At 37.0% G+C, this 12804-nt stretch overlaps 1 protein-coding gene across 1 annotated transcript in view; it reads right to left on the reverse strand.

Moving 5' to 3' along the window:
• The window catches only part of CDKL2 (cyclin dependent kinase like 2), a 43441-nt gene that overhangs the window by 18126 nt on the left and 12511 nt on the right, over positions 1-12804 (reverse strand). The window contains exons 3-6 of the mRNA XM_059385270.1: positions 7272-7466; positions 4726-4904; positions 3103-3215; positions 1770-1909 (exon numbers count right to left, since the gene is read on the reverse strand). Of these exons, the coding sequence (XP_059241253.1) occupies positions 1770-1909; positions 3103-3215; positions 4726-4904; positions 7272-7466 (627 nt within the window). The remainder of the gene's footprint in view (positions 1-1769; positions 1910-3102; positions 3216-4725; positions 4905-7271; positions 7467-12804) is intronic.

The following is a 12804-nucleotide window of genomic DNA, read 5'->3' on the forward strand; positions in this document are numbered from 1 at the left end:
TTCAAAGTATAAAAAGAAATTTTGAGAAAATCAATGAAACTTTGAGCATTGGCAAGATGTTTTATAATATTGGGGAATTATCACGAATTTTTAAAATCTAAAGGCCTTGCAGAATGGAAAGGAAAGGGCCTGTTCTGTGTATATTATTGTGCTGGACACTTTATGCAGATTATTTTATTTTAATGCAGGTCTTGTTCTGATTTATTGGAACCACTTAATGCCAGAAAAACAGAAGGAACTCCATAAAGAGCTTTAAGCGAACAAGAAAAGCTCTACAAATAATTAAGGTATTTATAAGTGAAATAATATAGTATCTGGGATTTGGTTCAAAATACTACAGAAAACGAAGTTGAGGAAGGTGAAGATAGGTAAAAGATTGTCAAAAGATTATTAATTGCTGCAGCTAGAGGATAAGTACATGAAGGTTCATTGTATTCCTATATTCTTTCTACTTCCTTTACTATATCTGAAAATTTCCATAACAAAATTATTAAAAGTTATATAATTATATAGTAAGGGACATAAATTGAATAAAAGTTTTACTTTAATTCCCTTTAAATATCTATAGACATCACAAAGTTGGTCTCAATAAAAAATGTTTGAATCTGCTTTAAGATTATGCAGAAAAGTAGAAATTGTTCTAAAAACATAATAACTTTATAAGCTTACTAAACTTTTTTTAATGAGTTATTTCAAAAATTTAAGAAGCAAAAAAACCTTGAGAAAATGTCACAGGATCCTGGTGTTTCAGATAAACTGTACTTACTTTATCAATACTCCAGGACAGTCCTTATAAACAAGAATTTTTTGAGCTAGCAATTACAAAGGTCCAGTGAGAATTTCCCTAACATCTTTCTCAAAGACAAAGCAAAGATGATGATCTTTTATTTTTAAGTTCACTTCATTGAGCTTCCCAGGGAAGGGGGCTTGGGAATACGACACATATGGGCAAAAGCCTCTCTAACAAGGCAGTACCGGTCATGATCCTATGCCTTATATTTTAATATTTTGCTACTGCTTTACCTTTCTTTTTATTTCCTTATCCTACTTTTCTTCTCTTTTCCATTTGCGTAGGCTTACATTTTAAGTGTTAAGCATATTGTTGTGAGGATGTTTTCACACTTACAACATGCTAGATAGCAACACTAAATGGTTTCTTAAGCAAGTTTTTCAGGTCTTTCTCTCTGAAAATCACCCTGCCAAATTATTTAAACTCTTTCTTTATGTACAAAGATAAAAATCAGGGGCGCCAGGGTGGCTTGGTCAGTTAAGCGTCTGCCTTCAGCTCAGGTCATGATCCCAGGGTCCTGGGATCAAGTCCCATACCAGGCTTCCTGCTCAGATTTTCTCTCCCTCTGCTACTACTTCTGTTTGTGCTCTCACTTTCAAATAAACAAATAAAATCTCTTTTAAAAAAATTAAAATCAGTAGAAGGGCACTTGGCTGGCTCAGTCAATGCAGCATGCAACTCTTCATCTGAGGGTTGTGAGTTCAAGCTCCAATATGGGCTAAGAGCTCATTGGCCAAAAAAAAAAAAAAAAAAGAGGCAGGGGTGCTGACCTCATGGCTGGTTCAGTTGGTAGAGCATGTGTCTCTTGACCTCAGGGTCATGAGTTTGAGCCCCATGTCAGGGGTAGAATTTACTTGAAATAAATTAATTTAATTTAACTAATTCAATATTGAAATTATTAACCTAAAAGATCAACTAGACAAGACAACCAAGACTCTACGATATAAATTCACTGTAAGAAAGTGAACAGTACAATTACCTTTGCTAAATCTATCACAACTTCAGAGAGTTTGGGATAACGTCTTTCAAGAGGTTCTATTTCCTTGATTTCTGGCAACCTTACTCCAGCAAACACGGGATTTTTATAAAACAGCTCCTGATGTCTTGGAATGAGATTACCTGAAAGTGGGAACAGCACACATCTCTGTCATTGCACATCATGATAAAAAGAGCAAAGAAACAGATAATGTGGAGTGGATAAGAGTAGAACACGGCTTATGGACTTGGGGTGCTTTCAATACCCAAATCAACTGAAAACTGTGTTCTTATGGTGGTGGCACCTAGCAGGCTTCACAGTGGTGATGACACAAGTTAACTCAAGAAAATTAACATTCTTATCTCAACCTACTGATTTAGAAAATTCACAAGCCACTATGTATAGAACTGAAATCATGAGGGAACAGAGAAAAAGCACAAGGACATTTTATAATTTTTTAGATATAAGTACCAACACTTCATTCCTAACAACAAAGCATGAAGTGCTGTCCAAAACAAGGAAATTTTATTAGTCATATGATCAGAATCGAACATAGATAAATCAGTTCCACCCTTTAAGTAGAATTCTAAATTCAGATTAAATTGTTTTAATTTTTTAAATTAAAACTGTTTTAAAATTTTAAAAATCTACTGATTTTATAACTGTGTCCAGGGTTTGATTTGAGCACTTTTCATCGTCTTCTTCCATTTTGATACCTAATCTAATATAAAATATGAAAATTCTGCTGTGAGAACCTAGTGTATTGTTTATTGAATTTCTACCTGGGAAACTTAAAGTCCAGTTGTTAAATAACTCAAGTATTTTCCCATTATCTCCATTTTCCAAGTTCCATCTCCCAACATAAAGCTGATATTTCAACAAATGTGAAAAGAATTTGATAGTCTAGCTTTAAAATTCTGTTCAAAGCACTAAGATTAAACTACCTAGGAAGTCTTTGCGTCTCTTCATTTGAAGGTGAGGATGACGGTACCAGTCATTACATGGACTGCTTGCTAACCCAAAGAAAATAAATGATCATTTGCATCCCCTACATGTGATATATTGAGTGCAAAAGTGCAAAGAAAATTCTGTCTTTGCTCCTTTCTTTGCGGAGAGTGTGAGAGGAGGGTAGAGGCAGCACGCATGAGGCTGCATGTCAGATAAAGCAAAGCCACTCTGAGAATGAATTAATACAGATGGGGGAGATTTCCCCATGCTCCCTCCTGCCACCTAAAACACGTATCATCTTGAATATACCAACAACTTGTAAAACCAGTATGAGCAAAAACATAAGGGAAAAGCCTTGAAAATTTAAAATGCAGAGGTATAATCTTACCTAAACACATCATAATATGATATAGCTGATCAATATCAGAATCTCCAGGAAAAAGGGGTTCCCCCATGAGCATTTCCGTTACCAGACAACCAATGGCCCATACATCAACAGCCCTGGAATAAAAGCAATGTGGTATAAAATCCGGCATCCCACTACATTCACTGTGACTGCATCTGTCCTGCATATTACTATTTGGCATTTTTGGTATTGAGAATAGTAGTAGTAAGCTTCAAATTACTCATAAAAATACATTTCCCTATAAACTTAAAGTACTAATTCCCAATTTTACCCAAGTTAGATCTCCAGGAACTTCAGTTATTTGACTTAAGAGGGAAAAGGCTTCTGGAAAGTCAAAGTCGTTATTACGTGTACTTTATTCTGGAAGTAAGCCTTCTGGGTTTTCATTCAGAGCCTATTTGTTCTTGGTTTACACGTAACTGTAGTAAGGTTGATCATCTATCCCGCCATACCCTGAAAACAGCGTATCAGAGGTTGTCGGAGACACATTCAGTAACAACAAAGAGAACTGATAGCTAACTGGGGAAAAAATTAAAAAACCGTCTTAAAAATCAGTCACAAGAATTTAAAGAAGAATATGCTGGTGTCATTAGAGTAGGGACAACTACCTTGAAATTTAATTTTTTAAAATATTTTATTTATATATTTGACAGAAAGTGCACAAGCAGGCAGAGCGTCAGGCAGAGGAAGAGAGAGAAGCAGACTCTCCACTGAGCAGGGAGCCCAACAACATGCTCCCAAGACCCCAGGATCACGACCTGAGCCGAAGGCAGAGGCTTAGCCAACTGAGTCACTCAGGCACCACTACCTTGAAATTTCTTAGGGTCATAGCTGAATTATAAAATGGTACAGTGGCGCAGTCAGTTGGGCGTCCCACTCTTGATTTCAGCTCAGGTCATAACCTCGGCTCAGGTCATGATCTCAGGGTTACCAGATCCAGCCCTGCATCGGACTCCCTGCTCTGCACAGAGTCTGCTTAAGACTCTTTCTCCCTCTGTCCCTCCCCCTTCTCTAAAGTAAATAACTTCTAAAAAATAAAATAAAGTGGTATAAAAGCTACAGTATAAAAATAAAATGAGAACTCAGAGTAATCAAGAAAATATTAAATGATGTGTGCACTGAAAACACAGAAAGTACAGAAAACATTTTAGGAAGATTTCTACCCAAAGGAGTAAAAGTCACCATCCATTCTAATCTGAAGAACTCATTCATGCAGGTACTTCATGTTTCAGAAACATTTCAATCAATTATGATTCTATCCTCATTCTTGCCAACTCCAACGTGTCTCATTCCGACAGTGTCAGACTTACCCAGTCAATGTTCTAAATGTATCTATTTCCAAGCCGCTGTACAAAACAGACCAGGTATTCACCTTTATTTCCTTACCTTTAAAATAAAGTATGTTTTCTCCAACTCATTGCACAAAAGACATTTAAAGGGGAAGCACCAAAAAGAACAAGTCACCTTATAAAGCTCCCTAAATGCAAAAATTCCTTTCATTGTTAGAGGGATCCTTTATTATATTAGAAACATATTCCATTTTATCAAGAAAAACAGTGTTAAATCGGCCCTCCCGGCTCCCCCACCCCCTAGCTGATGTCTTACTTGCCATACTTGACATCACCGACCAATAGCTCTGGAGCTCTGTACCATCGGGTCGCCACGTAATCCGTATAAACTTCCCCGGGGGCTGCCAATGTTCGCGCAAATCCAAAATCACATAATTTGACAACGCCAGACTGTGAGACTAATATATTCTCTGGCTTTATATCTCTGTGTATGATCTAAGACAAAAAACAGAATATGACACATATGGGCACATCGAGTTAAGCAAATCATTTTTTGAGCACCTGCCATGTGTACTGTACTGTTTTTGTCCCTCTCGTGAATACAAATAAAAGCATATGAAATTGTTCCCAGCTTTGAAGTAACTGGGACCTGGCTAGGCAAGAAAGGACACTCACGCTTGAAATTTCACTTAAACAATCAAACATATTAGATGAAACATTTATTACTAGATACCAGATCGATTGTTCTACTCTCAAGACTAAAAGAGTAAGGCTATCATTGAAGACTAGGGTGGTCATGGAAAATTTTTATGAAAGGGGTCGCTTCTAAGGTAGGACTCTGATTCTACGTGCAACCTGGGTAAATACAGAAATGGAAGGACGATCTGAGTGAAGGAGAGTAAAAGAGTGAAGACCAGGGGCGCCTGGGTGTCTCAGGTGGTTGAGCATCAGGCTTGATTTCGGCTCACGTCATGATCTCAGGGTTGTGGGATCCAGCCCTCTGTCACACTCCCCACTCGGGGGGGCTCTCCCTTTTCCTCTATCTCACCTCCCCTTTCTCTCTCTTTCTCAAATAAATAAATAGGGGTGCTTGAGCGGCTCAGTCATTCAGTGGCTGCCATTAGCTCAGGTCATGATCCCAGGGTCCTGGGATCGAGCCCCACATCAGGCTCCCTGCTCAGCGGGAAGCCTGTTTCTCCCTCTCCCTCACCCACTCCCCCTGCTTGTGTTTTCTCTCTCACTGTCTCTCTGTGTCAAATAAAGAAAAAAAAATCTTCAAAATCAAATCAATCAATCAATCTTTTTTTTTTTTTTAAAGAAAAATGCTGAAGAAAAAAATAGATTAGGAAACTCCAGGGAAATGTTTTCCTAAAGTAAAGGTTATGTACTAGGGAGGAAGACTGCCTCAACTGCCAGCCTGGGAAGTCTGAGATTGTGCTAAGACTTCCCAGGGAAGGGGCGCCTAGGTGGCTCGGTTGTTGGATTGTCTGCCTTCGACTTGGGTGGTGGTCCCAGGGTCCCGGGATCAGCGTCGGGCTCCCTGATCGGTGAGAGGCTTGCTTCTCCCTCTTCTACTTCCCCTGCTTGTGTTCCCTCTCTCACTGCCTCTCTCTCTCTCTGTCAAATAAATAAATAAAATCTTTTTTTGTTTAAAGATTTTATTTATTTATTTTCTAGAGAGAAAGAGCAGGAGAGAGAGAGCAAGTGAGCAAGAACACAAGCGGGAGAACAGCAGAGGGAGAAGGAGACACATGCTGCCTACTGAGCAGGGAGCTCTATGTGGGATTCAGTCCTAGGACTCTGGGATCATGACTTGAGCCAAAGGCAGCTGCTTAACCGACTGAGCCACCCAGTCATCCTTAAAAATATATTTATTTTAAACTCTTTCAGAGGACAAAAGCAACCTGCTATTGCTGAGCATTTTGCATAAGCTACCAACTTCTCTTACATCCTAGACATTCGTGGTGAGGTCACAGGATCAGCCCCACAGCTACTACTAGCATTTGTTATTTATCTACTCACACACATTTAAAAATATGGCAGAATCAATATATTGAGTTATTTATTTTATACTATATTTGTAAGTGTCATTTCACCTAGGGGGCTTTTATATGATTCTCAAAGGATATAAAATTAGGAGCGCCTGGGTGGCTCAGTCCTTAAGCATCTGCCTTCCGCTCAGGCCATGATCCCAGGATCCTGTGATGGAGCCCAGCGTCAGGCTCCCTTCTTGGCCAGAAGCCTGCTTCTCCCCCGCCCCCTGCTTGTGTTCCCTCTCTTGCTGTTTCTCTCTGTCAAATAAATAAATAAAATCTTTTTAAAAAATAGATATAAAATTATGATAGACTATAGGGTAAGAGCAGGGATTTTCATACTTTACAACTAGGATAGAGAATTTGAACTTAAAATTTGTGCATTTCACCCAGCAAATGTTACCTAGGGGGAAAGAAAAAAAAATAGCAAAACTCTAGATTAATATTCATACCTGAAGTATTCAAAGTTGAAGTGTACTGATATCTGTAACTTACTTTCAAATGCATAAATTAATAAGACAGGTTAATGGGTAAATGGATGACTAATGCAAATATGGCAAAATGTTAACAAGTATAGAATCCTTGTGGTAATTATATGGGTGTTCATATACATGCTTTCAACTTTCAGTACAGCCTAAAATTTTTATAGTAAAATATTGGGGGAAAGACTCCATGTTATTATGAAACATGAAAATTGGCAGTATCAAAGTAACACGTTCATTTCAATTACTTTATTGGTCCAAACTTCAGGCTAGGCAAGTATCTCATGAAGTGATGGTATCTGGTAAGTTAACCATTGGCAAAGTAATTATTTAAACTAAATACTTACATTGTGACTGTGACAAAATCCAATTCCATTAATAATCTGAAACAAATACTTTTGAACCAGTTGGTAGTCTAGACCATTAGGAAAGAGCTCCAAGTCATCAAGAACTGTATGGTCAACAAATTCAAAGACCAGGTACCATCGTTTTTTTTTCTTACACACTTCCAACAAATTCACCAGATTTTCATGCCTCAGTTGCTGTTGTAAAAAAAAAAAAAAATGCAAAATTGTTTTTACAACATTGAATTATTTAGCAGTCACTAAAATCTTCATGTAAGAAAAATATATAAATAAAATTTATAAACAGTATAAATTGTTAAAAGCATATTCTGGTTTTTTACTTATAGTCAAAAGGCCATACTTTCCCCTTCTCCTATCAAGGAATACAATTAAACTGATGAGAAAAAAATGTAGCTCCGTCTTTGATGAAACTAAGCAGGATCTATGACCCCTATCCACAACAAACAAGGTGGCACTGCCAAATGTAGTCAAGATCAAACAGAAGTTTATGAAGATACCAAGAGATTGCCTGTAGCTAAAGAGCTGGGGAGAGCACAGTAATCCAAAATTGGTGACATACCCTGAAAAGGGAAAAACAAAACAAAACAAAACAAAAACAACTCCTTATTTGATAAAATAGGAACAAGATTTATGGGCTGTCAGTGAAAGCAACCCTAGAACTGAATGGTACCAAAGAGCAGCAAGGAAAGGAGGCCTGAATAATCACACAAAAACTCATTTGCTGGAAGCAAATCTCTTGGTGAGGCCAAGTAGAAGGCAAAACAACTCATTATGAACAAACCAGCAAATGCAAGTATAACAGAAGTCAATCCCACAAACCAGGATTGCATTGTAAGGAACATCATTGGGAACCATGGTGGAGTCCTGCTAGCCTAGAACAAGATCACAGCTTCTCCCCCAAATGAAATAGTCCAGGAAGGGCTCACTTTGTTACAAAATAAGAAACAATAAAAAAGAAAATAATCCAGGATCTATTCAAAGATACTCTAAGAAAGAAATGGTGGCTGAATACTCATCAGAAAATGTTGCCCCATTCAAGGGAAAGAAACTACTAGCACACAGCCCTGAAAACCTTCAGTGAAATAATGATCCAGGAAATTTATACCCAATAAAATTGTCTTTCACGTAAACAATGACAATGAAAAATTTTGAACATTAGCAGTAAATCCATTAGTGCAGGACTAAGTCTTAGACAAATGTGGACATCAGGGTCACAAAACAGAAAGTGAATATTTAAAACTTAATAGGGCACAAATGATATTACTAAAAAATTTTGAAGAAAGAAGAAAATGCAAACAAGAGTGTATGTACGCTGATTTCCTTGTCAATGGGTCAAAATTATTTTCAAACTGAAATTTTAAATTACAAGGCCTAATTACAAGTTACATGGTAAACACTAAGAGAAATAAGATGTCTTTGAAAATCAAATGAGTGAGTGGGAGAGAAAAGGAAACAGAAACATAATAATTAGTTTATAAAGAATTACATATTTTATATAATGCTATAGTTATGAAAGTAACAGATAGTAAAAAATACTAAAAATAAAAATAAAAAACAGTAACAAATAATTACAAAAAGTAATTTCCAAGTTATCAAAGGAAACATATCCAGTATTTTAAAAATAATTCAGAGTATATAGAAAAATAATCTTAAAGGTGTACTAAAACATCATAATACAATAAATAATAATAACAAATATTTACATACTCTTTACTATGTTCCAGACACTATTCCAGCACAAAAACCCTATGAAATAGGTACCATTATTATTTTATTTTACAGATGAGGAAACTAAAGCACGTAGAAGTTAAATAACCTATCCAAAGTCACACAGCAATAACTGCTAGGAGGCCTCTGTCTTTTCCTAAAAATACTTCATTTTTGTTTAGTTCCTTGTTCACTTCCAGAATGTCTGCAAAGGAAGCACACCCAGATCTGCAGCTGACTTGAATGCAGAATATTTAGATTTCTTATTCTTAACCACTAAGCCATACTGACTCCTTTTTTTAAAAGATATTATTTATTTATTTGAGTGAGAGAGAGAGAGAGAGTAGGAGAAGGGAAAGGGAGAAGCAGACTTCCCACTGAGCAGAAAGCCCAGTGCAGGGCTTGGTCCTGGGACTCTGAGATCATGACCTGAGCTGAAGACAGATGCTTAACCAACTGAGCCACACAGGTGCCCCCATATTGACTCTTAAAGGGGAAAACAATGAAAACTAAGACTGTACTTATCTGTTACATAATAACTCTAAATGGGCTAAACTCGCCTATTAAAAGATTCCAGATTGAACCACAAAGCACTTTCCAATATATCACTGGTTAAGTGAATTAAGGAGTATCCATACAATGAAATAAACTGCAGCAATTAAAAAGAAAAATGTAGGGGCACCTGGGTGTTTTAGTCAGTTAAGAAATTGGGGAAATGTGGGGTGCCTGGGTGGCTCAGTGGGTTAAAGCCTCTGCCTTCAGCTGGGGTCATGATCTCAGGGTCCTGGGATCGAGCCCCATGGTGGGCTCTCTGCTCAGTGGGGAGCCTGCCTCCCCCTCTCTCTGCCTGCCTCTCTGTCTACTTGGGATCTCTGTCTGTCAAATAAATTAAAAATATTAAAAAAAAAAAAAAGAAATTGGGGAAATGTGTTGCCAGTGGACTTGCCTTGCAAGGAATGTTAAAAGAAATACTTTAGAGAGAAGGAAAATAATATAGGCCAGAAAATCTGGTCTACATAAAGAAAGGAAGAGAATCAAAGGAGTAAGTGAATATTTTTCTTATTCTTAATTGATATAACAGATAACAGTTTATTCAAAATAATAATATGAATAATGTATTTGATCACATGCTTATGAATATATCTTCTGTATATAAATGCTTAGGTATGCTTATATAAAAGTGAGATGAATGGCAACAATGGTACAAGAGACAGGATGAAGGAATTAGGATTACTTTATTATTAAAAATCATTCATATACATGTGAAGTGGTATAGTGTTATCCAAAAGTGGATTTGGATTAGTTGTAAACGTATGTTGCAAGTTGTAGGTTAAGTACCAAAAATAAAAAAGTTTAAAAGGAACTATAACTGATAGGCTGAGAAAGAAAAAAAATGGAATCATATTAAATTTTCAATTACAACCACAAAAGGCAGAAAAAGAGTGGAAGACAAAAGCAGAAACCAAAACAAGGGCAAGAAATAGGAAATAGTAATAAATATGATAGAGAAGGTATGTGCTATGGTGAATACTGTGAAATGTGTAATGATTTGCGGACTGGTACCCCTGGGGCAAATAATACACTATATGTTAACAAAAATAATTTAAATAAATAAATATATATATAAGGTAGATATTAAAACTATATCACAAAATAGCCAATTTGAACATCAAGGATCTAAATATTCCAATTAAATGATGCAGAATGTCAGAGTGGATCAAAACACACAACCTTACTATATGCTATCTATTAGAACTACACATTAAGGGGTGCTTGGGTGGCTCAGTCGTTAGGCGTCTGCCTTTGGCTCAGGTCATGATCCCAGGGTCCTGAGTTGGAGCCCCGCTTTGGGCTCCCTGCTCACCGGGAAGCCTGCTTCTCCCTCTCCCACTCCCCCTGCTTGTGTTTCCTCTCTTGCTGTGTATCTCTCTGCCAAATAAATAAATAAAATCTTAAAAAAAATAAAGAAATACACATTATAAAATGTGTATAAAACACATACAAATGAAAAGTAAATGGAGGGAGGGTACCTGGCTGGCTCAGTCAGTAGAGCATGCAACTCTTAATCTCAGGGTTATGAGTTCAAGCTCAGTGTTGGATTTAGAGATTACTTTAAAATCTTTAAATAAATAAATAAGGTAAATTAAATGGATGAAGAAAATGTACATACTAAGCCAAAGAAAGCAGGAGCAGTTATATTCCAGACTAAACCAAACTGCAAAGTAAGAAAAGTTATCAAGGATAAAGAGGGCATTTCATAACGAAAAGGTGTTAATTCTCCAAGGAGACATAATAATTCTTAACATGTATGTGTCTAACAATGGAACATTAAACTATATGAGATAAAAATTGATAGAATTGCAGGGAGAAATAAACAAAACCACTATCATAGTTGAAACTGCCAACCATTCCTCTCAGAAATACATAGGCCCAACAGGTAAAAAATCAGTAAGGACTCACAGTTAAATTCAGCAACACCATCAACCAACTTGATATAACTTGACATCTACAGACTACCCCAAAACAGAATTTACATTTTTCTCAAGTTCAAATGGAACACTCACCAAGAAAGACCACATTGTAGGCCACAAAACATACCTTAACAAATTTAAAATAATAGAAATCACACAATGTCTGCTCTTGTAGCATAGTGGAATTAAACTAGAAATCAACAAAAAGATAACTAGAAAATTCCAAAATATATGGAGACTAAACAACACACTTCTAAAATGAAAACACAGACTAACAGTTCTACCTTCCTCTTTCTCTCACTCTTTCTCTGTGCTTTTATTTTTAAAAGCTGATGATTACCACATTTGGTAGGGGTCCGTAACTCAAAACAACTGTCCTATTGAGAATTCTTACAAAGTTAAACAAAATATTTTTAAATCCTCTTAAACAGGGGCACCTGGGTGGCTGGCTCAGTGGGTTAAAGCCTCTGCCTTTGGCTCAGGTCATGATTCCAGGATCCTGGGATCGAGCCCCACATCGGGCTCTCTGCTGGGCAGGGACCCTCTCTCTCTCTCTCTGCTTGCCTCTCTGCCTACTTGTGATCTTTATCTGTCAAATAAATAAATAAAATCTTTAAAAAAATAAATAAAATCTTCTTAAACATATAAAAGAGCCAAGAAGACAGTAAGGAATTACTGGGCCAAAATCAAGAACAAGAGAACTCAGAGAGTTAATTTCAATACTTAAGCTGATTTTGCCATTGACCAACAGGTGTGTAACTGAGCTTGGACTTTTGTGGCCTGTTGGGTCTAAGAGGGAAGGAAAAGTCAAAGTTCAAATGCCTTCCAAAGGTGGAGTTTCTGAAGCCCAGTGCAAGCTGGGCCCCTAAGAACTATATCTTCCCCAGTAAAAATGGACAGAAATGAACCAGTCCCCAGTAGGCTTCACTTTAGCCTCAAATTATTCCTAAAAAATGTTTCAAATAATTTCCAGTGAAAAATCAAAGACAACCAGGTATAAAAAGAAATGCGATACCACAAATAAAAACTATAGGGACATAAAGAAAACCAAAGCAGATACAGCATGAGTTCAGATATTAGAATTATCAAATAAGGGGCGCCTGGGTGGCTCAGTGGGTTAAAGCCTCTGCCTTCGGCTCAGGTCATGATCCCAGGGTCCTGGGATCGGGCCCCACATCCGCAGGGAGCCTGCTTCCTCCTCTCTCTCTGACTGCCTCTCTGCCTACCTGTGATCTCACTCTGTCAAATAAATAAATAAAATCTTTAAAAAAAAAAAAAAGAATTATCAAATAAAGCTACTATGCTTAAAAAGAAAAAAGTCAACCTCAAAAAATTGT

This window comes from Mustela nigripes, chromosome 1 (genome assembly GCF_022355385.1).
Source record: "Mustela nigripes isolate SB6536 chromosome 1, MUSNIG.SB6536, whole genome shotgun sequence".
Classification (NCBI taxonomy): domain Eukaryota; kingdom Metazoa; phylum Chordata; class Mammalia; order Carnivora; family Mustelidae; genus Mustela; species Mustela nigripes.